Consider the following 27,792-nt stretch of genomic DNA (forward strand, 5'->3'; position numbering starts at 1 on the left):
AGTGTGAAATGGAGTTTGCGTCTCCCAGCTGGGAATAGCGCTGGGAAATTTCAGCCTCTGTGACAGCACTGGGGGAGCAAATAGACCGAAGGGGCTCTGGGGAACATCACCAATCGTCACCACAAGATGTCTTGTTTTGTATTAATTTTCTTTCTGTCCACTGAGAGATCCCTTTGCGATCTTTTTAAGTTTGAGTGTGGAGATGAACCGGCTTCACGTCTGTATCTGTAGAATAAACTAATCCAGCACACGGAAGACGACCCAGCAAGCTGGTTTCCCTCACCGTGAAAGGAAGGCCTTGGCTCCTGTTTAGGCCTCCTGTTTTATCCTGAATTATGGGCTCGTTTGTTGTTAACTGAATGGCCCCACAGGCTGATTTGTGCATATATTACACTATGGTATAGTATAGATCAGCGACCGGCAATCCTGGTCCTGGAGTCTGCTGGTTTTTGTTTTCGACGTAAGATCAGCTAGTGATTCAGACCCAAGACAGTCTGTGACCTGAGTTAGCTGCGTAATCACCTGCTTTCACTGATCAACTGCTGCACTACTCAAGTGCTGAGTAACAACAAAAGCCAGCAGACCCTGTGGCCCCTCAGGACCAGGACTGAGGACCACTGCTATTGCTATAACAGTGTTATTATGGTGCCTGGGATGGCAATGGAGCTCACACACCTATTGGAAACACGTGAATCTGTCCCCTCCTTCATGTGTGCGGCAAGCTTTCCTCTTTCTCTCTCACGCACTCCCCTGTTTCTGTCCTGCTGGCTTTTTTGAAATTCTCCATTCTCCGTACCCCTCGAAAGCCCTCTACATGTCTGACTACAGACAGTGAACAACTCTGCTAAATCTTCATAATTACCATTTTCCCCCTGCAAATATACAAGGCCCCACCCTACCCTGTATTGAATCAGCTTTGAGTCTGCACTAGTAGCATACAATAAACACTCCAGGAGACAGTGAAGCAACTTCCCTGCTCCCATCTTCACTATCCAGTATAAATAAAAAATGAGGATGCACACTTAACACATCAGATATAGTGCTGATAGTAGGGAAAACAATGTGGGTAGCTTTCCATATTAAGGTGGAATTAGTGAGATGATGTAAGATGCAGTTTGGCTTACAAAATAATGGTATTATTGAACACCATCGGCTCATGTTTATGTTTGAGCCCTATACCTGCATGGGTTATTTTATTGATTTCTAGAAGATTTTGTTTGAGTTCATTTTCTAGATGACCCTCACATACCATCTGGCTCTGTTTGGTCTGTACTAACTGCTGACATAGTACAATTGAGAAAAATGGTCTGCGGTTTGCTCAGTGTGTCTGGTCTCTTAGGCCAGCCACAGACTGCATCATGCTGTTGAAAGGCCTTGTGAATGCTATTTGTTAGAGTGGTACTGTACTGAAGACGAAACGAGAACATGCATGCACTATAGAGGATGCCAAAATCAAAAGGCTCTTTATTCTAATGATTGATCTTGGAAATAACCCACTTATTTAGTGCTATAGCTGATAAAAATTGAGTTTTGATAAGCATGCTACCAAAATCATATTAATGAAGCATTAACAAAAAAACTCATTTTTTATGGTTTGTTTTCTGCATTATCAGGTTTTGTTTTCATGTTGCTACATTATTATTATCATTATTTATTTTATTTATTATTATTTTTAAAAAAACCAGAATCAATGAAATATGAAATAATTGCAGAGCGCCGTTGCTTTCGCGACATGGATGAACTGCGGATGAGGCGCACTGTGGGATCTCAAAAATGCCTTATCCTTCAGCAAACCTGCGAGGTGCTGAAGCCAAGAGGGGGGGGGGGGGGGGGGGGGGGGGGGGGCACTGCATTCCTACCTCTGTGTATTCCAATCAAAGGACATGGAGAAAATAGAGGAAGTGTGAGAGAGAAATGCAAACACTCCCAAAGAAAATGCTTGGGATTATGCAGAGAGGAGCAGGAAAAAAGGACAGAGAGAAAAGCAAGAGAAAGCATTCCAGGACACTGGGGAGCCTGCTCTGTGAGACTCTGCAATTATAGTCAGAAAAGACTGCATGGAAAAGCTGAGTTGTGTGAGACAAAAAAAAAAAAAACCTTTTTTGGACAGTTTGCTTGAAACTGTCTTTCATCCACATCCCTGAGCAGCCGCCATGTAATGAAAGCTGTGCTTCACACTTTTTTCCCTTTCTCTGTTTTTCCTCTTTCTTTTTTCTTTCATTTATCTATTTTTACCGTCGCCTAGTTTTGGCAAGTTGGTGGAATTTTAAAGGCTTCTTCTTGTTTGCTCATGTGGGTGAGTTTTTTTTTTTTTTTTTTTTTAAACAATCTTTATGTCTCTATAGTTGTTTTCTCCGCCAAATTCAAGTGCTTTTCACCGCCACCCACTTCAGGAAGTGAGTTTGTTTCAGTGGCCATTTCAGTGGGTTGACTACAAACCTTTTTATAGACACATGTAGAACTGAGGGCTCATTGTGTGGCTACAGTATACAGGATCTCCTGGGAAGGTTATGTGAGGGTATATTTCTCATAAGTTGGCATGAGTATGGGATGAGTTTGGGGCAGGTGTCGTGGGCAGGTAATCGCACACTAGTCTTTTGATAATGAGATCTATTTGTGTACGTACTGTATTTTGCTTTGTCACTCTTTCTCATGTTGGGCTCTCTGGGGTATCTGGGCACCTGTGTCAGAGGATACAATCAAGTCCCAATGACTCTAAGGACCGATGATGCAAGGTGATACTGCTGCTGAGCACTTTGCTTCTATGTGAAAATAAACTGTACGAGCGTAATTTATAGACCACTGAAGCTCCCATCCTGGCCCAAATGTCCTGTCTCTTCCAGATGAAGAAGGAAAGAGGTTAAATGATGGTCAGCACCTTGAATTGCTCCTGTCTGCAGATAGGCTTCTTGGAGGGGTTTCCACTCAGGAACATTACACCGCTTCCTAAGTTATATTATATAACTCATACTAAGAAACTTTTATAATTTTTCAGCCAAGTAATTGCAAAACACAGATGAGTGAAGTGTCTTAACTACAAAGCCTATCATAAAAAGAATGTGCTGCCCCATCTGTGAATTTTGATCCAAAACATTTGGTGTAATACCTTGCTGGAAAGAGAGAGGGAGCTTTATTTATTTATTTTTATTTGGAAGAACTGCATCCATCTGTGCCGTGTAGTTTGGAGATGGGAGCAAGAATAAAAGTGGTGTCATTTGACTTCTCTTCCAAATCACCCTCGTTCCAAACTTCTAATCATAAAGGTTCTGCTGTATTTTATTTTGCATGTGGGTAGTGCTTGTGTTGTGGATTTTGACCTTTTTCAGACAGCTCACTGAAGAAGGCCTTCGTTCAGCCAGTTTCTCAACAGTCCAGAGAAATGCAGCGAAAGGCCTCTTTAAACAGATTAGCACTTTCCATAGTTGTTCCTGTACTCCCCCACCTCTGCAGTCACACCAGCACTTAATGAACTTTCCAATTAAATGGATTATTTTTAATGCCACTAACTTGTTTCTGAAAAGGTTTGCTTTCACGGAAAGAAAATCCAATTAAGTTCTGTTAATATTGGGAGAGCTGGGCCTGGTCACGCATGCTAATTGACAGAGTACAATCAATTTGTGGTCTGTTTTGCTCTTCCATCTTCCCCTCCGGCTGGCTTTTGAAAGTCTCCAGGGATCCCCAAACTGCTTTTCTGCAGTTCACAGTAATCAAGGGGAAGCTGGAACTTTTATATGCTAATTCAGCCTCTGCATTAGCATTTACTGGCTGCTTGTTAGTGCCAGTCTATGTGATGTTATTTTTCCTCTGTGTCTGAAAGCCTGCATCCTGTGACCTCACTGGTTGGCTGGACACTGGTGATCAATCGTAGCCATGCAACACTCCACGGGGGCTCTTCTGCCTAGCTGTGTGTCTCAGATATGGGACCAGGGGATTGCAGGTGGTGTTTTTGACAAGATTTGGCACCTTGGGAACTTGGTGTCTCTCCCAAATCTTTTTTAGAGGACTTTTTTTTAGGACTCCTTGTCTTGCTGCTTAAAAAAAAAAAAAAAAACCATGGACAGTCTTCAGCTTTATGGTAATTTTGATGTAGGAGACCCCAGCCACTTTTTTTTTTGTAACCTGGTGTTTTCCCATCCGTGCTTTAAGATTTGTATGAAAGGAAGTGAAGGGGGTGAATCTTTTGCGTCTGAACTACCTAAAGGCTGTCAGGCGTCCTGGTGATCCTGGGGAACAGGTGTGGCGGTGGAGCCGCTTCCTGCCTGTTTGGATCCGTCAGCGTGGCAGGAGCCTGGGCCGCAGAGCGCGGTCGTCTCAGTGAGGCTGTGTCGGTGCTGCCAGTCACCCCGAGCGCTGTCACGCACGGAAGCCTGAGAGGCCCGAGGGGAAACTGCCCGGCCGCCGGAGCGAGTGATGATTCATCTCAAACGCAGGAAGCCCCGCCCACTCGCCCCCTCCCTTCAGCCTCTGCTAAACCGTTTCTCCCCCAGCTATCTCCATCAATGCTCACGTGATCTCTCTGCAGTTCTGTGTGGCTATTCACTCTCTTTAAAAAAAAAAAAAAATCACATCAACAAATGGAAATGCATTATTTATTGATGTGACTAATAATTATTTGATTTCACTACATACATGACACTAAATCCTTTGAAAATTCCCTGAAAGTCTCACCATCAATGTCTTTTCTCTGTCAGTGTCAGCAGTGAATGAGAATACAGATTTTGGAATTTACTTGGAATTATGGGAAGGCAGCCATTTAATTTGTTGAAAGGTCATATTCTGTGGGGGTGTGACTTTAACCTTATACTGCAGTGTTTGGCTTGTAACCTCGGTGTAGGCAAGCAGTCTCTCATAGATCAATGCCAATCCCCTGTCAGTAATTAGCATAGGTGGGCAGGGAAAATGCAGGGCAAGGTGGTGGAGGTACTATCCAATAAAAACAGAATAGTTTGCAAAAAAGTATTACTGTAATATATCCATTGCATGATAATTAGCCTTTCAAGTTGCAAAAATGTATGAAGCTAGAAGCAATGATAATTTAGCTTTTTTGGTCTGATGGGTTTTCTAAAGCATGATGTGTAAGCACTCATTAGATTTAACTTAATATATGCTTTTTAAATCAAAGAACAGTTCCAGTTTTCATGATTGGATTTGGTAACTGGAAATGGTATCTGGGGTGTGGGAGAACAAATAGCTGTTTTTAAAAGTTTGTTGTGAAACTGATAAGGTTTCTACATTAATACACTCTGTTGAAGGCTGTCTGATCTCTTTCTGAACCTTGAAGTCCAGGCAGCTGTGTTCTTCTCTTCCTTCAGCTCTCTGTCTCCAAACATTATCAGCCTCTCTTCTGCCTATGTCTGTTGGGATGGAGTGATTTCTCACGTACTGTATGGTTAAGTTATCTGAGTCGAGACCACCAATCATAGGCCCATGTTATCTCCTGAAGCAGAGTGTACCTGGATCATGGATTACTTTTATTTTCTTATGGGGAGCATGGAGTGAAGGATTGATTGCCAAATGTATGATTCTGCAAAGGGTCAGGTAAAACAGGAACACACACTCAGACACTCATGCATGCACGCACACACAAACATGCATGGTTGGGGGAGGTTCGGTAGTCTATTTAGAGGCCCAATGGGATACAGAAGTGAACTATATTGTATGCTCAAAAAAGTCTCAATTATATTATTTTCATGCTGCATTATATTTGATACTACAATGCATTTTCTCAGAAAAAAAATAAGCATCCTGCCAATTTTGTGCTTCCTGGGGTGGGATTTGTTTTTGGTTAAAATGACTTTGTTCTTGATGTTGCTCAAAATTTCACTGACTGTAACAAGAGCCCCTGTAGGTGCAAAACAACCCTGCATGACGCCCTTTTCATCTTTCTTCCCAGGCCAAACCCACTGCTACTGTGCGTGGGCAAAACTCTTCATTTTGGTCCCATAACGCCTGGTTCCAATTGAAGGTCAGACTCCAGGAAGTAGCAAGCCATTTTGGCCAGAAACCTGATTTTCTGACTTCAGAGAATGCATGTAAAAATACAAGTTGTTGTTTTGGTTTCCCTTTAGTACTTTTGCATTGCAGGACCTATGTAGTTAAGGTCATGGAAAAAGACCAGTGAAAAGTTTGGCTTACTTATTTAGATTTTTATTATTTTATTTTTTGTCTCTTTACTACAGGTTGTTTTCCTTCATCATCTTTTGCTGTTCTCATGTACGGATTTGAAAATAATATAAGCATAATACACACAAACCAAAAAAGTACACTTTTTTCCAAGCTTTCTGCCTCTCTTCGTAATCTGTAACTTCACAAGGTGCAGTGTGATGTAGAGACAACTTTCCTCGAGAATTTTGGATTTGATTGTGTTGTGTTGGGAGCAATACGATGGCACCCTCCTCCCTTGTGGGTGACATTCCTCAGTGCCACTGTGGTCATCAGGGGGCTCCACCTGGGCATGGGCAGATGTTTTGTTCCTGAGAGCCCCATCTGCAGCTGCAGAATGCTGGCAGTGGGCCAGAGAGGCAGGCAGCACGTGCCATTTTTACGGAGTTCCGACCCTACTTTAATGCCACTGGGCTTTGTGGTTTCCCTGGAGAGTCCTGTATTTCAGGGGCGGATTTAACCTCCGTCTTACTTTGTACAAACCTTGAGACGCCACCTTGTCTTCTGTTACCATTCACTGCTTTCCACGCTATCCTGGCCCATCAATCTGTTTTTAATCAGATGTCTGATGACTTGGCCTTTGTAGCTCTTCATTTAACCAGCATGCTGCGCCAACCCTCCCACCATAGCCAGACTGTGTGCGCTGAATTTCTGTTGTATCTTAAATATATTATTGGGTGGATATTCAGCTTCATGCACCTACAATTTCGTGCTATTCTCAGCCCTTACTGAAGCTAAAACTGAAGCTAAAACCACTTCAGTTCTTTGGAACATGATGAATAATCAGTCAATCAAGGGGTGTGGTTCAAAAACTGAATGTACACAGCGAATGTAGTGACATAGGTGGGACTGGAACCAGCTGGACAAGGAAACAGAGGGAGGAAGGCAAACAGGCAGGGAATATGTGTGGTTTATCACTAGGACACATCACACTGGGATGTCCGTCTGTATCTGGAGGAAGAAAGGAGATCTTAAGATGGGACTTCCAGTTCTGCATGTGCCATCACGGACCCAACACATTCTTAAAGTAGCTTAAAGATGTATTTCTACCTTGAAAGAATAGTTCTATAACCCAAAGTAGCCCTGACAGTTGCACCAAAAAAAAAAGAAGTGTAAATGAGTAAAACAAGTAAATGAAGGGAGTCACTCGGTTGGACCCCCATTTCACATCCACATGTCTAGACTGAGGTTGTTGAAAGGGCAACTTGTTGTGTTCCAGAACAACACACTGCTTCTGACAAAAGCAGGGGTTATCAGCTTTTACCGTGCTGGCATTTTTGCCTGTGTTCACAGACCCATCTCAACAGATCAATACTTATGCTGGCAAGGTGCTATAAATGACAACCGAAATGATAAAGGCAAGGCATGAAAAGAAAAGCAAACAAGCCGAGAGTAGGCGTTGAGAAAGGAGAAGAGACAGAAAACAAAAAAATGTCTACAAAATTAATAAAGTCTGGTGAAAATTTTACTTGTGAATGTTTTATCTTAACAATGAGGGTAGTCTAAAGAACATTCTCTATTTGCATGAAAACAGAAAAAAAAATCTATTGCTGCATTCTGAAACCTGTGCATTTGAGATTTGTAAGCATCTCTACTTAATTTGAAATTCATTGCTTTTTAAAATACTAAATTTGTCTAAACTTCTTAAGTCTGCATATATATATATATATATTTGTCGCACACACACACACACACACACACACACACATCTCTTTCTGTTTCTCTCTCTGTCTCTGTCTCTGTCTCTGTCTGCTATTTTTGCTATTTAACCTTTTCTGGAAAAGCCCTAATGAGTTGTTGCTCAGCAGCAAATGTGTTCAGCTGTGTCTGCCAGTTACCATAAGAAAAGTCCTATAGTTTATTAAAACTTGCATTCTTGCACAAACAAGCATTTCTTAGTTTTGTAACTGTTTTCGTGAAGCTGACATGCCGAGTTTGCAAATTATAAATTAATTGAAAAGTTTGACCATATACAGTACAGTTTTCTTTTAATGATTGGGTGACGATGTCAGGCATTCACAAAATAGTTGCACTAGATTAAATCTACATCAGAAAAAGATTGGTTTAGCATGGACTTTTAAATTTGCATTTACTTGTTTGTTTAGTTAACATTGGTCAGGTGAGCATGCAGAGCTGTTGTGCAGAATCTCTCATCTTTGTAACTGTGCATCAGCTGATATCAGTCAATACAGAACAGCATGATACAAAGATTGCCTGTGTTCCTGACCTGACACATTTCATGTTGTATGAAGAACAATTTGCCTGCCACTAATTGGAACTCCTCAGATTGAAACGTTTTTTGATAGAGTGCAGTGTCCCAAGCCATCCTGTTTCCCATGTTAGTTGGACTGCATCACAGTCAAATTTCCCCATTGCTATACTCTGCTCACTGCAGGTTAAATGGAGGCACATTGCCTCCAAGGTGAGAATGGTTTCAAAGTAAGAACAAAGGAAGACAACTGTCACACAAGGGGAAAGATGGAAAATCGAAATGTCCTTGCATTATAATTAAAATTCCCACGCTGAGAGCACTGCTTCAATCATGGTAAGCCAGTTAATCTGTTAGTTTTTTTTTATTTTATGATGGGAGGGAAATATAGATGGCACGTGAAAGGAATGGGCCTTTGGGAGACAATAAATGTCACACAATCCATTTATCAGATGTTAATAATGCATGGGGTGGGTATATTTATTTATTTATGTATCTATGTATTTATTTATTTATTTATTGGCCATTAAATGCAGGGTTTATAATGCTGTGCTATGGTGTATAAGGAATTTAATAGCCACGGAGATGCCTTGCATGTAGTTTCATATCTAACATTTCCAATATATTATTAACAGCCGCTTACTTAATGATCAAGTGCTCAGTAATTAAGTGCCATATTAATAGCTGCATCCTGGGTTATACCTTTTTAAACATGAATCATTTCTGCAACATTTTTCTATACTATATCCTTCACTGACACAGGACTTATTCTGTTTATTGTGTGTATTTTCATATATGTATTTTAATTATGTGTGCACACACCTATTAATAATTAATATCTTCTATCAGTGGTATTACTAGGCAGTAAAACTGTGTTTCACTGGTTACACGATGAAGCACATTGCCGTCTCAACACCAAGGAATTGCTAAGTTCTAAGACGATTCAAGTCACATACTACCATCTGGAAGATAAATAAAAAAGCATTAAAAACTGCATGTGAACTGCTGCTTCACCAGGGAAGCCTCTATTCACAACGGTGCTGGCTTGAAAGGGAAGACTAATTTATGTCCAGTGTGTTCTGCAAAGTGCTCAAAACAAAAATCATTCTCCCCTATGCAATGGCACTGATCCCATTATCTGGGAATTTTATTAGAATTATATTTTTTAGTTTTATTTGTATTTTAATAATATGATCTCCGACAGAATATCCCGACTGGTTCCCATGTTCTTCAGTATTTGGAAGCTGTTTGAGTACTCTGTTCAACATCACATCCAGAGTGAACATAAAATGTGCACCTGTAAATTCATGACTGTGTACATGGAATAATTAACTTGCTTTGGTAGCTACTATATAGCCCATGTTACATGTGACTTACATGCTGTGGCAACCTTTGTAGGTGGCTAATAGGTAGCGTACAGTCATGCGGAACCCAGGAGACCAATCCGCAAATCTGTGTACTTCTACAGCACAATTTATATTTTGATGACTATAGATTCGGTCTCTGCCTCTTTCTCCAAAGGAATCCTATGTGATTCCCTTTCCTGTCAAGACTTCAGAGTCTTTTGTTTCCTTCCTCCTCCTCATTATTGGAGAGTTCCTGGAGATGTCTCATTTCCATAGACAGCCCCCGGACTCCAGCTCCACTTATGTGTAACAGGGCATGTAAATGTATCCTCATCGTATCATATACCTTGCAGAGAGTATTATATTAAAAGGAATCAATCAGTATACAATAGAGAGAAGTCTTTAATGGCAAGAGGGAGGATCGTGCCCCCTGCTGCGGCACTATGGGGGCCTCACTGTACGCCACTTCACCCCACCGGTGCTGCTCAGCACTTGTAGTGCCTAATTGAAGAGCTCATGTCGTCAGAACAGAGCAGTAAACTGTGGCTTTGGGCTAAAGCTCTTTAGGATGAGCACCAACATCTGTGTCTTTCCCGCAAATACTACAGAAAATAGCAACAGCAGTATTTATTTATTTTTCTAATAAAATGCCACAGTCGAGTAATGTGGTTCACCCTTACAAATAGGTTTGGTAGGTTTCAGTTCAAAATGAGTAGAAAGCTCTGTATTTGTTCTTTCAGCTTTGATTTGACTGTTTTTCACTTGCGTGTACAAATATGGTACTGTACGGTGCTTACTGATGTAGCCTGCTGCAGTGCACGTTGTATATGACCCTTGGGATAAATAGCAGTAGCTGCAATGGAGAAAATAATTCAAGTGTTCTGTCTATGTCAAGTAACATGTGATGTGCTGTTCACTATTGATAATGGATTTCAAATGCCAGTACTTTATGAATTCATGTATTTATGTATTTATGAATACCGTAAGTATATGTACAGTAACTCTGCACTAGAATGTATTCTTAGAACCTGATAATGTCTGAATTTTGTGGTTATTTATAAGCCGCAGAAAAATAACACACCACCTTATAAGAGACAAATAAAAACTTAAAAAGACCAGCCATGGTTTTCGGTTATATATTGTGACAGCAAGGCGGAGTATTTGGAGCATTTGATTTGTGAATTCTGTTTTTTTATTTATTTTATATCTCGGTTGCAGGGTGTTATGGTTGAACCTGTCAATTTGATATTTCACCAACTTTCTGCACAAAACATAAAAATAGTAAAAACAATTGTTCTTGTTACAGAATGTTAGTGGAGAAATTGTAAGCATTGCATTGCTATCACTATGTCAGTGCTGTATTTTGTGGATTATTTCTCAGCATTTTAGTTGAGATGAAGGATTTACTGGTGCCTGTGCTGCAGGTATCCAGTCACTGACAGAAAAAAGAGATGTTTTTGTGGCAGGCAGTGTGTGTTATACTTGCTGAATAATGTTGATTCCAGGATATAAGTGAAAACAGCATTCTTTGTGATATTCATGCTGTTGGGATGGGGGTTATTTTTATTTTGGAATGTTTTTCCGTGAAACAATCATGAAAAGGAAGCCAGTCCAGTTTTCAGTTAGAATGCCAGTTGGCCTGTGCTTTCATAAATCAACAGAGTAATCTGGCAAAGTTGCACCAGTCTGGCAAAGAAAATCAAATAGACCCCCCCCCCCCACTACTTGGAGCCGCGCTGTTAATTGGCAGTTTGGGGGACGGCTCTCTGAAAGGCAGCACGACACAGGAAGTGGGTTATGGCTGCTCAGGGGCTGGCGCAGAAACAGACTACTTGCCACCTGTCACCCGGACCGTGAAGTGAGGGAAAGGAGAAGTGGACGTCGGTTGATTCGGTTCACCAGAACATTCTGAAACCCAATATTACTGTCGGCGAGCTGTCAGGAGTTGGCCGTTCTCCTCTGCGGAGAAACGGCTCTGGCCCTTTTCTTCAAAGTTCAAAAAGCTGAGAAGCGTTCCTGGTCGTTGCACAGCGTTTCTTCTGTTTTCTTCACGCTGGTTGCCGCACTCCTCTCCAATTTCTCAAGAGCGTTTGAAGCTTGATTTGGTGTGCATTGCTTTCTGTTCTGTTTCTGTCGTTTGTGTTGGCAGCCAAGCTGATATGCAGGTTTGTTCCTGCCGAAGTGTTATTAAATTGAGATGAAATGCAGGTGGCACGGAAGTGCTGAAGCCCATAGGGGTCTTGTCGAAAAATAAATTAAAAAAAGTATCAGTGGATATTTCTCTTTTTTGAAGACACTCCCTGGGGGATGAAAGGAAAGACGAATGTGTGTGAAACAGGCATTAAATGTAAACCATATTACTGTAAGTGTGCATGCTCCATGACCAAACTGAAATGTCAGTACATGGGTAGAATTTTATATTGCTCTTATAATATGATGCAGTACGCCCGTGACTGCTCCCTGTCTCACTCCCTGGGGTAGACATGATCAAGTAGGGATGGATGTCTAACAAGCAATGACACCAGCAAGCTAACCATTCTGTTGCCTTGCAGTATGAGCACAGGGTTATCTAACATATAAATCGCCATTAAAACAAGGGTCTTATTTCAAATGTATAAATATAGTATGTTTTCAACTCAATATAATAGCTCCTCTAAAAAGGAGCTATTATTATTTGATCAGTTGTGGTTCTTGAAAACAGATGTCTAGGTTTTTCCATAATTTTATCCTTAATACAATTCTGATTCGGCTTGTTGCCATTTATTTGGTATTTGGACTCTATTTTCCACAAGGGGCTTCGTTATACTGACCAGGTGTCAATCCACCCTCTCTGCAATTAGGGACCCACTGATTTCACCTGTCAATTTGTAATTGAATGAATTCAAAATGTAACATTTCTAAAAGAAAGGAATCTTTGCCAAATAACACATTACAGTTGATTAAGTGTACTGAGATGTGACTATGTTAAATTAATTCTTCATGGTAAGCATGGCTTCCAACATGATGTACCCTTAAGGCTATAAATCATCCGCATACACAGTGGATACCCCGGGCAAAGTTTGAGAACCCCTGGGCTATAGTAATATGTTGACATCTGTCACAGGTGCTCAGCTGTATATTGATGGTGTTTGTAGAGTTTCTTATTCATAGCTCTGTATAACGCCCATTTATTGTATTTACTTATTCATCTTTGCTGATGGATTGGCTGTCACATTTTATGGAAATGTTTTAGCACTCTGTCCCTCTTTGCACCGCTCTACTAACTACTGTTCTGTTTTACTGGCGCTACACCATGCTGCCATTACCTCCCCACAGTCTGTGATAGCATTCACTGCATGATGCCTCTGTGCTGCCGGCTATGGAGCTTCTATACAGTGTTCTGTCACTCACTGACTGATTAGTAGATCATTACTTGTAAATCTTGTATATGAGCGTCAATTTGCACGTTTTAATATCGTAACTGGCAACAGATTGAACTTGATAGGAACCATATTTGTTTTTCTAAGTGACATAGCTGTACCTCAGAGGCATTTTAGATGAGTTTTGTTTTCTGAGAACCGTTCTCACAAATCAAGTAGGCTACAAGCAGGCCTTGCCCATTCAGTATGGGTGGGGTCAAAGTTCACATCCGATGGAACCTCTGAGGTGAAATGAACATAAGATTGTCTCATTTGACTTCAGTTGAAGTTATTAGTCAGGCAATTTAAATCTTATTTTGGTCTGGATGTAAGCTCTATACTAATGGTCATCAAGCCTCACACAACAGGGAATCATACTGCAGTGTGGTTTTTAATACCCAGTAGGCCGTGACCAATTTTAGTACCCATTAAACTTTTGAAATCACTATTATTGTTATTTTTTTAAGGACAGTGGTTGCTGACTGTGTGTTTTTCCAGGCAACTCTTAATTTATGAGTGCATTATTTATTTATTTTTACTTTACGTGTGGGTTTTACATCTCCCACAAATTAGATTGACTCATTAAGAGTGATTTAATTGGGGCAAATTGTTGCAGCTCAAACCTGCTTGCAGTAGTATCCCACTAATCAGCCGTATGCATTGGATAATGAAACTGCCCTGCATTAGAAGTTAATTAGCTTGGGTGCAGTGTGAAGGTTCCCTTCTGGGGAATTATTCTCCTTTTTATTCATTGAAAAAAAACAAAAACACTCAACATTCTCTAAATGGGGTAGTGTGAGGGGTATGTTGTGATTGAAGGATGCAGCAGGAAAGAGTACTCATGCATTATCTGAAAATATTGTAACTTAGGTGATCAGAAGCCGAGCTGTGGGGGAGACCTATTTTCACTCAGTTTGGACCCCCGTCTGTCACACCTCAGGAACCGCTGGCCCTGTCACCTCCACTTCATAAACATGAATGATAGACCCTGCCTTGCATTAAGAACAACCAATCTGAATTTCCGAAACAAGTCATTTCAATCTATGCAAATGCAAGCTTATGAAACCGTTACTGTCTGCTTCCTAAATAAGTATAAATGTGTGACAGTTTACTATTACAAATTTAATGCAATCGGTACAGCATAAAGCAAAATTTATCATAAACTTATGAATTTGGCTGTTTTGTCTGTGTACGTAAAATCAGTTTTTGGGAAAATGGTTGTTGATGCCTAAGTGTTTATTTTCCACAATACCAAGGCTGCTCCCATGGCTGGGGTTGACCTCGTCCTGCTCCAGACATCGAATAAAAATGAAATGCAATTGCTGATTTGCTTTTTAATTTGAAATATGACCAGATTATCCATCCTTAATAAACCTCTGTGTGATGTAGTATGATCACACAACAAACATTTCTTCATGTTATTGCCATCTGCTGTAGTGTGGGGTTTTTGGGTGCTCCTGTGTCTTGTGTCTTGTGCCTTTTTATATTAGGATATGTTGGTCGTCCTGTGAAATTATACATTTTTTTCAACAATTCAATTATTTTTTATTATTATTGCAAGAATTCAGTGCAGGCTACAAAGCTAAACAGGGCGTGAAAGCAAGTTATAATCGATCTGTAATGACACAAACTATAGAAAGCAATATCAATGCTGAAAATAACCCTACATTTAAGGACAGGGAAGTTAGCATGTCTCAGTAGCCAGAAAGAGGGAAGGTGACATGAACACCTTGTGGCTACATATAGAGTGAACCGTCCTCCACCTCTCTCTCTCTCTCTCTCTCTTACTCACTTTCTTTCTTTCTTTCTTTCCCAGGAGCGTGGGCTCAATGCTGGTCCTTTCCTGGAGATATACCAGGAGGAGGAGATCCAGTACATCTGCCCCCTGGCATGTCAGAATGACTTCTTTGTTCCTGAGGCTTGTGATAAGGCGAACGAGAAGTCTGAGGAAGACAGACAGATGGATATTACAGGTACATCTGACCCACAGGTTCACAGTGTAAACACAGGACATGCTGTCTTTTTGCACAGTTTATGTGCTGCATGTGACCCATGTAGCTTGTGGTTCTCATGTTATTTGTCTATAAATAGCAGTGAGCTCCATAATGTTTTGGACGTAAAGCGTATATTTTCTTGATTTGTACTCCACAATTTTAGATTTATAATAAAACTAATCACATGTGGGGAAAAATACATATTCTCTGCTTTTATTAAAGGGTATTTTAATTCATTTTCAGCACCTAGTGATGTCTATGGGTCACAAACAAGCAGTAATTGTATGCGTACAATATGCTCCTAAGTACTAAACATGGCTGCTTTCATTTACATAACATAAATATATCCCAGGCATGGTGCCCTGAAATGGGGGGTATGTATTAAAAGTGCTGTAATTTCAACATGGTGAAACCAACATTTGTTAAAATACCCTTTAAATAAATCTGAGAATCAGCATTTTAACCACAAGTGAATTGTTTGCTTACAAATTTAAAATTGTGAAGTCACAGCCAAATCTACAAAAATGATGTCTTTGTACTTTGAACCAAATGTTACGGAGCTCACTGTATATTTGCCAAAGCAATTTATAGTAACTAGCTTGTTCTAGGGTTCATATTGTGACCTAATTTTTTTTTTTTTTAATGCGGTCAAGCTGGGGCTCATTCAGCAGGTAAGAAGTTAGATTTATTGCACTCTCTTGTTGATTGGGGGCTCAATATCCCACCATCCCTGTTGGAGTAATGAAGAAGCACGGTATGCCTGAAATATGACAAATTCCCAGCCCAGAGAGTCCCTGCTTTCCCAGGTCATCAGACACAGACCTCAGGCCTGAACAGGGGGAAAGATGTTGAGAGGTGTATTCTTCCGTTCACTGCCCCGGTATCGATCGCGTTGATCATCCGATATGTGAGACTGTGTAATTGTTCTGTCACTGGGAATACATTTCTTCAAAGTGCCAACAATCACACATGAGGAATCATTGTCCCATTCTTTAAACTGACAGGGCTCCCAACTTAATCCATGGAGGTATCGAATGGCCGACTTTGTACAGATCATTATTAAAAGAAGTTGGCAAAGAAGGCAATACAGAGAATAGTTGCTCTGAAAGCGCTATGTGTTCTAGGATTAACTGCCAGTGTGTCGATGGGATTGTGAGCTGGTCAGTTTGCAGACTGGCTTAAATGGTTAACTGGCTTTAGCATCCCTGCTGTTAATCAGAAAAAAGTGTCTCAAGGTGTTGGATATCTGCCCTGCCAATCCCTCTGCTGATAACAGAGTCAGGATATGCTGATGGGTGCAAGGAAAGGGCTGCACAAGATACTAGCCATGCCAGAGGCACCTGGGGGAATTGGTGCAGTTCACAGTTTGAAATTGGTGGAATATAGAACCTGAATTGATGGGATATAGAACCTGAATTGATGGGATATAGAACCTGAATGGATGGGATATAGAACCTGAATTGGTGGGATATAGAACCTGAATTGGTGGGAAATAGAACCTGAATTGGTGGGATATAGAACCTGAATGGATGGGATATAGAACCTGAATTGGTGGGATATAGAACCTGAATGGATGGGATATAGAACCTGAATTGGTGGGATATAGAACCTGAATGGATGGGATATAGAACCTGAATTGATGGGATATAGAATCTGATTTGATGGGATATAGAACCTGAATGGATGGGATATAGAACCTGAATTGATGGGAAATAGAACTTGAATTGGTGGGATATAGAATCTCCTAAATGTTTGGATGAGTGATCTGTCAGTGCTTTTATAGCAGATGCTGACAACATGGAAGTATATTCAGTCAATAAATACTTTACTATTTGAATCTTTTGCACTTACTGCATTTTTATTTTTAGTTTCAAACTTTGGAAAATCAGCAAATCCATATGCTATCCTTAGTTTTTTTTCTGTCATGAAGTAAACAAACATGAAGGAATGTATGAGTAGGAAAAAAACCTTTCCTATAAACTTTTCCTGGTTTGCATTTATGAATATGTAAAAGAACCTTGCAGTGTGGCTCTCCGCACACGCCCTCTCTCTGCTAGCGGGCTGTGCGTGTGAGCCATGCTCCTGTTCTCTCTCTCTCTCAGCAGGACACTGTCACAGAGTCAGGGATCTGGGCCACGTTGGTGCGGGCTGACTTGGATTTCTTTATTTCATTTTAAAATTAAATGTCCAGTGTCTAATTACAATAGGTATTTCAGCAGATGTGAAGGTAGAAAGAGGCGCTCAAGAAAAGTAATGCAAACCACAATTTAGCAACTTCTGTACCTAGTCTCCCCTGCTGCGCTCATGACTGACTGGATGGATCTGATAACCACAGTGGTTCAGTACAGTACAGTAGTAGACTGGAGGTGCACATGGAGAAAAACTGATAAATTCCGGTCAGGTCATGTGTAAATGTGGCAGCCAAATTAAATGGAATCTGACTCCTCTTTGACCTCAAAGCGTAACTGGTTTTGGAGAAGTTGGGAGGGTGAGATGAACTTGTACCCCTATCCCTATGGTGATCCATCAGTGAGTTTCACATTTTCACTAATGAAATTTCACATAAATGGTGAACTGTCTGAATTTTTAGCCTCATCTTTATTTTGGACATTCTGCTGTGATAACTCATTCTTCATCTTCTGTTCAACTATTGGTAATGTGTTGGATAGAGCATGCTTCTCATGGTTGCCTAGGCCCCCAGCATTTTTTATTCTGTGGTTTTTGTCCTGTGCCAGTGTGTGCATACCTCTCGTTATCTGCGGTGGTTGATCCCCTGTGGTATTGAGGAGGACTGAAATAGATCTGAAACACTGGTGATATTAAGCTCCAAACCCACGCTCACTTCACCAGTGCCGATGGGTTTATGTGAGAATGTGAAGTGCGCGACAAGACGTCTTGTAATTAGAGATAAATCAGCTAGAGCAGTTAAGCTGCTCCAGACTAGGATGTGTAATAAAGCAGATCTCTGCGGGCTGGAGATCGCAGGCGATCAACCCAGGGCTTCCCACGCCTGCTAGGACACACATCTCTCAAACTAAGGTGTGTATCTCCACGCAACTGAAAAATGATCTGAGAAGTTTGCCATTGGTCATTTCATGAAATATGATTACATGGTGATTAGGAGCATAGGTATTCCATTAATGTGTCATTTTCTGTTTCACTTTGCCAGATCAAATATGTGTAACATATAACGAACAGCACTGACATTTCGATCGAGATCTCTCTGTATTATTTTTTCAGGACTCTCAAATTAGATAATTAATGCAGAAAACAATTTTATTACCTTTTCCCCGGAACCTGTATTTTCCCAGGTGTGCGTTTAAAGGATGCGCTCATGAGTGCTCTAAGTCTTGTGATTGCTTAATTAAGGGATTTATTTTTACCCAGTCAATGAAGCCACGTCTCGTTAATTATGACAGCTATGCTGTCAGGGGACATGCCGGGGGAAGTGAGTGATGCTTACTCTATTGGGATGCGAGAAAACACAGGGAAAAATTGTGAAACAGGAAATTATGTTCTTGAAACAAATGCCTTTGGCAAAAATTCATAATTGTAATAATGTTTCATCAGTTGAGATCTTTTGTTCTGAAGATAGAGTTTTGGGTGCTGCTATGCTCATTGTGGGGGTTTATTGGATTTATCAGAAGCAGACACACACACACATACGCTCTCGCATGCACACACAATCAAACCTTCTAAATAAAAGGCTAAATGCCTTTGTGCATAGATGTACATACCCTTGCGTTTGTGCGTAGATGTAAATACCATTTAGCAGAATGAGCCTTTCTTAGCATTTGTTGTGCCTTGATAGCAGTGTAAAGCAGTGAGACCTTTAAAGGGGAGCTGGGCCTACCTCTCCAGAACCAATCAGGAGGAACTGCAGTCTCCTATAGAGCACTCATTGCCCTACAGTGAAACACCTGTTGAATGTGAACTTAGATTGGCCCACCACAGGCAGGCTGAAACACTGCTGGCACCCAAGGGAGCCTGTGAATACAAAACGACAGCAACTGTTACTTGCACTTACATTAAGCCACTTTAATTACCCAGCTAGTAATTGCATATTGTCATACATGCAATTATGTAATTGTATGAATGTGTGACTGTACAGATCGCCCTGCGTAGTTAAACAATGATTCCACCTGCGATTTCATGCACCAAAAGCCTGAATGCAGAATTCAGCAGGTAAGCGCGATGCCGTCAGTGTCACGCTGGCATGTTCAGCCAGCAGGTACCAGGTTGTGTTGTTCAGATTTGCGTCAGCCTGCTGTTGTGCTTGGTGATGTGTGCTTCCTGAGGCATTATTTCTATTACACTGGGTCCAAATGTGCCTCGTCTTGGCTGCATCCTTCACTCACAATTTCATTTCCCCCAGGCTGACCCGAGCTTGGCTGTGCGTAGGTGCATCCAGGTACAGATAGCATCCAGGTATATTTTACTTAACCTTTATTTAACCAGGTCCTGCACTGAGATAAAATAATCTCTTTTGCAGAGAGCCCTGGACAGTTGGCTGAAGTATGGCTGAAGAGAGGCAAGATTAGGCATAAGAGACTGTCAGTAAACTGGCATTCTATAGGGAACGGTTGTTTTAATGAGGGCAAAAAATAATCTCCATTTAAATTTGTCTGTGGTTCAACAATACTAACCCCCTATAAATGACATTTCTTTTATACTAGTAAATGTTCAGTAGATTCATTATGCGGTATGTTTTCAGAGTAATTGCCACCTCAGTTTGTTGGCCTTGATGAGATTATACAGCTCAATTTTGGAAAGAAATGCAATAATTTAATCAGCCTGTTGGCAAGACATAATGACAAATATAGAACAGTACATTCTGGCTTTTCTTTGAGATAAGAACTGCAAAGAGGAAGTAGGGAACTCAGCATGGCTCAGAGCCTTCAGTCATATAATCCCCAAACTAGGCGAGGGACTGTACATGCCAGCAGATTTTTTAATGTTTAGAATAAAAATGTCATCTGAAAATAATCTGTTTTTGCATCTTTCAAAATGAATTGGCATAGTCCCGGGTCAAAGCATTTGATTATATGAAAGCGTTGTAATGCAGGCTCGCCTTTAAGCAGGTCTGCTGCTAGAAAAAAGGCTTTAGGAGTAAATAAATAAATAAATAAATAAAAGAGTACTTGACTAAACACATGGATGAATCAGCTTCTAATAGAGAAAATCTTTAATGTCCCACCCCCTATCCTAAACCTTTATCTGGGATGCATCTGAGGAAATATTTCCAAATCCTACTCAAAAGACGAAACAATCCACTCTGCCTGAGTGGCGACAGTGGCCGGCATCCCTGATGCACAACCGACTCCAGCGTCACCCAGGGAACAGGATCCTGACGTATGAACTGTGGCACGATACGAAGCGACGGCTGACACTGTGTGCTTCGCAGGGGAGCTCGAGGAGGAGAGCGGCTCATCTGAGCTCTGGAGAATCGATAGCGGGGCTGATAAACTTACGATAGGGCATTCCAAAATATATTCACCCAGTTGAAGCATTGTGTATCAATGACTGTCAAACAATTGACTATGTTCAAATTTAACTACAGTTTAGGATTTTCATTTGAACTGTGTATACAACATTCACTACTTTTTCATTGATTATTTTTTAATATACCTCTGCTGCTAACTATTTTATTATTTATACTATTTAGTTATTTATATCCTAATTCTCTGCTTGTTATATAACTGCTCTCATTTCTAATGCGAGTATTTCCTTCTGCTTAAATCAACATTTCCTATATGGCATTTTAAAATACAGCCACATTTCATGGGTTCTAAATAATCAGACTGTGTATAACAAGTGTGTTGCTTGTAATTGTTGCTGTCAATCATCATTGATGCTTAATTAGTGGTAATTATTTACCAACATAGATGATTGGGTTGGTGCAATATGGATTATTTGTGTGACATACAGAGAGGCAAAAAGGCTTTTGGCATCGTGGTGGTGGAGGACTGAAGCACATGTGAGGAAACTAGAATAGACAAGCTGGCGGCCCTAGTTAAAGGTCATTAGTTGTGTTTGGTTTGCTGCCTCTGTCCATACAAAATCATGATTTGTCTGATGTACAATCTAATACTTGGTTTACAAGCAAAGCCCCTCCAGATGTTGGGTGGATTTATCACACATCAGATGATCAACCTGTCAGATTATGAACCTGACGAGTAAGGCTTAAAACCTTTCATTCCATGACCTTCTAAAATGGTCAGTCTATGTCTGGAGACCCCCAACTCAGTGAAACTGTCAGATTTACCCTACCTGTAAAACTGTGCGGCTGAAGAGCACTGGATATTTAAAACACCTAACACTAAACTGGAGACAACACTGTTTGATGTCTCCAGGAGAGAAACCTCTGCCATAATGAATTACGACTACATGCACAGTAAATGTCTGTAAAAAGAAAAAAATAGGAAAACGAACTAGTCATGTCAGCTATTTGTGTTAGATGAGATTGGAATTGAGTTCCAGTTGAGTAGGAACTCTTCATGCATTTACCCCCATTTCTGATTTGCTTCTCTAATTACAAACCCTTCTCTTAAAAACTCCTATTCTTCTGTTTTAAATATTTAACAACGAGACCATGATTCTGTTCTAATAATCCCACTGGGCCTAATTTAGTAGGTAATGATAGAAAGTGTGTTTAAAAGTATTTACTAATCACAGCCTTCTTCAATTCAGAAGCATTATCATTACATTTTCTGTTTTATTAATTAATTTATTATATTATATTATTTGTTTTATTTAATAATCAAAAGATCTTCTTTCTAGACTTATTAACTCTAAAATGAATCCAGTGGTGACTCTACAGTCTAGCATGAAATACCTATTAAATTCACCATCATGCCCATAACAAATATAATAGTCTGTGTGGGTGGAGCCTGTGAGCTTTGTGTTATGTATAATTGAAAAGTGGCAGCCCTATGTGTTCACTGTCCCCAGTTCCTGGCAGTGACCATTGGCAGGCAGGCAAATTAATTGTATGAGTGGGTTAGTGTGCATGTGCATGCATGCGTCTGTACTGCTGCATGCGTGTCTGTGAGTGAGTGTGCCTTGGCTATGTGCGTGAGTGAGTTCATGCATGCATATGCTTGTGTAAGTATTGCTGTTTGTCTGCTTTTATAGTATGTTATATGTTGAAATTTTGTTGTGTCTGTAATTGACTGCTGCTTTCTTGGCCAGGTCTCTCTTGAAAAAGAGATTTCTAATCTCAATGAGACTAACCTGATTAAATAAAGGTTAAGTAAAAAATAAAATAAAAGTATGTGTGTTTGTGTGGGTGTGTGTGTTTGTAGTGGATGAGCGGGCATGTTTTCATGCACGTGTGTGTGCGTTTACATGCACTCTCATGTGTGCGAGTGTGTGCAGATGTGTTAGCATTAGTGTGTACAGTAGGTGGGTGGGTTCATTCCGTGTTTGTGTGCTGCTTCCCTGTGAACCCTAAGAATCTTGTGTAAAGGGAGGCATACATTAGCTGTAACTTTTCACAAAATCCAGGCTCCTTTTGCCACCTGCCAGATGGTATACACTTCAGTGCACTTGGCAAATGTGTGTTTTTTAATTTTTTTTATAAATGTATTAAGAAAATATTGATGGAATAGTTTAAAAGTGGATTAGCAATAATCATAGTCACCATCTCCACTCTAAAATGTCCTGAAAATGACACATTTCTGTGTAATGCAGTAATACAGTATACAAGTGGAATTTTACAAAGCAAGTGATGCAAGTAATCAGGTTCAGACGATCAATACTTTAATTGATCTTTTGAACCTGAGAACCATTACCAGACCACTGACTAAGTGAGCTGTTACTGTTCAATGTTAAATTCATCTGAACCTGACTGAACTCATACATTCTTAATGTGACGTAGATGTTTTGATCTAAGATCAGAATCTCATTCAAAAGCATTCAAAAGAAATTCAATTCTGGAGTTTTCACTACATTTTTGTCTTCATAATGAAATGCAATAAAGCTAAAATTGTTTTTCTTGTATATGGAGACTATACTGCAAATGTGTGTATTTATACAATGATAGGCGCTTCGTGTAGTGAGTCCATGCATTGGCTAATTACATTGGGTCTTTCAAAGCTGGAAGAGACCAGAGCCTATTCCTGTCCTAGAAATACTCTCAGTGGTCTTCTCCCATAACTCAGAGAGGTTTAGACAGGCTCGGATTTGTCGAAAGCTGGAGCTGTTAATTAGATTAGTGTGAGGCTGTGACATAGAATCTAATGGGGCAGCTATAAGCAGCTCAGAGTCACTGTGTGCCCCTCACCACCCCATAGGACCCGTGTCTTATTTTTACTCTCCCTCTTCCCCTGACACTGTAACACTGGGGGAATCTTTGTTTCCAGATTGTGTTTTTAAAAAACTTTTTCATCTGGGAAGTGGTTAACTGATTTGGGCACCAGCAGTGGCAGCACAAGTGCTGGTCTGTGATTGTGGCCAGTGTCATGATCCTCCAGCACCGGGTGCATGAGGGTTGTCTCTGTCTGTTTTGGATGCGCAGTATAAAGTACCCCCCGAACATTCTATTTGTTTTCATTTATCTTGACAGCTAGTGAGTGAATTATGACCCAGCATCCCAAGGTACAAGGAATATTCTGAATAAGGTATTTACATGACTCAATAGTCTGTATTGAGAGGAAGATCCCTCATCTTGAACTAGTTACTCATACCTGGACTACTGGCTCATTTTGTTTATGGATATCAGAATAAGGATTTTCATATTATAGTCCAAATACCTTAATATTTGAGTATATCTGGGGATTTTTAGAAATACTGGTGTGTATGTAAACCTAATTAATGAGTGTGCATCTCAGCTTGTGTACCAAAAAGTGAGAAGGGTACGGAGACAGGGAATTCTCTTTGGTGGGGCGTGGGGGGTACATAGTATATGTATGTTAAATTACTTAATGAAAGACATATATATTTGTGTCGCTTTTCTAAAACACAGCAGCATTACAAATGATTGGTATATTATGGAGTGCCCTTTTAACTTCCCGGCCAAGTAGTGAGATTACTTTGAGGCTGGCATTCCTTGATCTGTGGGTTTGGTGCAGTGTGTGCCTGCCGATGGCTTTGGGACAGACTCATTAGCTGAGTAGTGTGATGTGTGAGGGGTCAGTGATCCAAATGAGAGCCCTTATCGATGCTCTGTGTGAGTAGCAGGCATTCAGCTATGATGTAGGATGCTACCAGTTGGCTTAAGGAGAACACATCACCAGCAGTGCCAGTTTCTTAAGCTACTACAGCTCAGTGCAGGAGGAGGCATGTACACGCTCCTGGAAAGAGGGGGCATCCTCCTGGGCACTTATTTTTTGTTTTACTTTTTATTTGCAATAAAGCCAACAATATTTTTTGCAACCAGTAATACCACAGCTGTCTGCAACAATGGTAAATTATAACCATAATACACATATACATGAATGCTTCTACATCACTTGTCACTTATAATAGAAAGTACATTTGGTTGGCCTTTTGATCACCGAGAACATTTTCAGTAACAGTGATCAGGAAGACAGTTACTGTAATTAGGAATTCAGTATATATTTGAACCATTCATTATCACAATAATGTTAGAATTGTCCATTTTACATATTTAGCAGATTTTGTACAGAGCAATATACACAATGTATTGTTTTTCCATGTAATCCATTTGTACAGCTGGATATTTTACTGATATCTTACCTTGTTCAGTGATATTACCCCACCTGGGAATCTAGTTTTTATTGAGTGATTTATAGTCTGCATGTGCATTGATTATTGGGCAGAAAATATATTCCTGGTTTGATGAAAATGTATGAAGAAAGTTATTTATATAAATTGCTGTGACATTTACACGTAAATTCTGTTTTAGGAAGATGGTGGTTTTCCATGTGTCTCTCTGTCCTTCCTTTAATTAGTTCTGAAAAGGTCTCACACTTGTGTGTCTATTTCAGTCCCATGATTTGTGCTTAATGACCAGAGAGCTTCTCCCCTCAGTGCGAGGTTACATCTAATTTCCTGTAAGAAACATGATAGTTATGGATTTATTTATCTTTTCTGAAAATAATACAGGCAGGAACGGTCTATAGATACTATAAATAGATGGATCAAGATCAGCATTGCTGGTGTTAATTACTTGGTTCTTGGTTATTGCCTGTTACTAGTACTCTGTTTTATACATATTTAGTGAGCTCCATTATGTTTGGGACAAAGACATATTTTTCCACAATTTTAGATTTTCCAATTCACATGTGGTCAAATTTCACATCCCCAGCTTTTATTATACATTTTTTTCTACATTTTGGATTCACCATGTAGAAATTACAGTACTTTTTATAGACACCCCCCCCCCCCCCCCCCCATTTCAAGGCACCATAAAGTTTGGGACAAGTGGCTTCACATATGTTTCTGAATTAGGTGTGTTAAATTGCTTCCTTAGTGCAGGTATATGAGAGTTTGCATATCTTGTTTTGATTCTAGGCTTTTGATCACTTTGGAGTCTATTATTGGCCTTAGCCAACATGAAGAGTATTGAAAATGAAAGTCAAGGAAGCCATTATGATGCTGAGAAATAAGAGAAAAAAACAGACATAGGCCAAACCTTAAGCTTACCAAAATCAACTGATTGGAACGTCATTAAGAAGAAAGAGAGCAATGGTGAGCTCAGTAAATAAAAAAAGTCCTGGTAGACCAAGGAAGACCTCTACTGTTGATCACCAAAGAATTCTCACCATAATGAAGAAAAACCCCAAAACACCTGTCTGGCAGATCGGAAACACTCTTCAGGATGTAGGCGTGGATCTGTCAATGGCTACTGTCCTTAGAAAACTTCACAGACAGAACTACAGAGGCTACACTTGATGATGCATACCACTAGTTAGTTGCAAAAACAGGATGGCCAGGTTAGAGTTACTTTAGCAAATAAGTACCTAAATGAGCCTGCAGTTTTGGAAAAAGGTCTTGTGGACAGATGAGACCAAGATTCACTTGTATCAGAGTGATGGCAAGGCCAATGTTTGGAGAACAAAAGGAATTGGCCAAGATCAAAAGCACCCCCTCCTCTGTGAAACATGGTAGTGGGGGTGTTATGGTTTGGGCATGTATGGCTGCCACAGATACTGGTTCACTTCCATAGTCTTTTTTACACAGAGCATAAATACCGGGTAATTGGCAGAGCTGACCTGGTATCGATGTCTGTGTAAGGACGTCAAACCATAACGAAGGCGGATTAAAATAACCTGGCTCTGACCCACCTCACAAAATAGGAAAAAAAAAAAACTTGAACCTACCAGTATTTCCTCTGTGTAAAGCTGGAAAAATGCCAGTGAGTTGCCATGGTAACAAGCCACATAAACATTCCATCAGCTGTCAGCTGTCCCTGTGAGTTACTTTGTGTCCGCTTCAATAGATACAGTTTAGGCAAAAAAATAACGTAAAATCTGTGGTGCGGGGGACAGATTAAAAAGGAACAAATAAAATGATGGCCACTGGAGGGGATAGCAGAAATAACTGGACAGAAGTGGAAATCAGAGAACTATTAAATATAAGGCAGGAAAGGGAAATTATTAAACAAATTGATGGTGGAGTTTGCAATTCAAATGCTCACCAAACCAATGTGGAAAGACTGGAAGCAAGGGGAATAGGCAAAAAAACAGCAGGTTACCTCAAAAATAAAAATGATGAAGAGGACATATATAGCCTATATGTATGCTTTTGGATAATTATGGAATCAATGCCAATTCTTCTGAGTAATGTAAAGACAAAATACTTGGTAAACGGTGATAAAAGAATTCAGTGTGAATTGGTCATTGGTCATAATTTTTCCCAGCTCTGATCCAGCATTCTTATCCGGTCTAGCTGTGTAAAGACGGCTATTGATGATGTATCTGTTGATAGCAGCAGTATAATGAATTCTGAAGTGTATACAAGCATCTTATCTGCTCAAGTTCAAGCAAATGCCTCCAAACCCTGCTTCATCCTACAGCAGGACAACGATCCCAGACATACTACTAAAGCAACAAAGTAGTTTTTCAAAGCCAAAAACTGGAAAATTCTTGACTGGCTGCAGTACAGGCCTGACAGAACATTCTGTTGTGGCTTTTAATTATTTATGGGAAGTTGTTCATTTCATATATTTTCTGGCTGTTGGAGGGAACACTGCCTTTGAGATTAGAGAACACCCTGTCACCCTGCCAGCTCTGCCTGCTCACAGTCTGTCTGCCCTTTCTGTCAGTCTGCCACAACGTTTCACCTGACCCCTGGTCCCACTCACTGCAAACGACACTGGTACTGGCCAAGTTAATTCCGTGTTTAGTGGCCTCTTGCCACCTTCATCTGAACAGTCTGTTTTTAGAGCGATAGAAGCATGAACACATACCAGGCTGAGGCGCGGAAGCATTCATTTCTCTGCTCAGAAGAATGCTGCAGGATTCTGGAATCCCCAGAATAAGGCACCCCAGTTCTAGTTCACAGTTCTAGCTCCACTGCATCTCAGATGCTCGATTATTCACAAATGGTCCTCCCTTAATTCCTTCTGATGTTTTGCAGTAGTGGGTGTCCAGAGATTTGCGCTTAATTAAATGTTTCCTGTAATACCTGGTGATTATGTGAATGTCAGGGAGGCATTTTCTGAAATGCCAGATAGGGTTGAAGGAGCATCAGGAGGCCCTGGATGTGAATGACAGGAG

At 40.4% G+C, this 27,792-nt stretch overlaps 1 protein-coding gene across 2 annotated transcripts in view; it reads left to right on the forward strand.

Annotated features, from left to right (window-relative positions):
* The window catches only part of tex264a (testis expressed 264, ER-phagy receptor a), an 81,131-nt gene that overhangs the window by 52,031 nt on the left and 1,308 nt on the right, over nucleotides 1-27,792 (forward strand). Inside the window, exons 3-4 of one of the 2 annotated variants that reach the window (XM_035388242.1) lie at nucleotides 14,932-15,088; nucleotides 15,763-15,780. In XM_035388242.1, the coding sequence (XP_035244133.1) occupies nucleotides 14,932-15,088; nucleotides 15,763-15,780 (175 nt within the window). The remainder of the gene's footprint in view (nucleotides 1-14,931; nucleotides 15,089-15,762; nucleotides 15,781-27,792) is intronic. The other variant, XM_035388243.1, reaches the window with a different exon arrangement.

This window comes from Anguilla anguilla, chromosome 13 (assembly GCF_013347855.1).
Source record: "Anguilla anguilla isolate fAngAng1 chromosome 13, fAngAng1.pri, whole genome shotgun sequence".
NCBI lineage: Eukaryota > Metazoa > Chordata > Actinopteri > Anguilliformes > Anguillidae > Anguilla > Anguilla anguilla.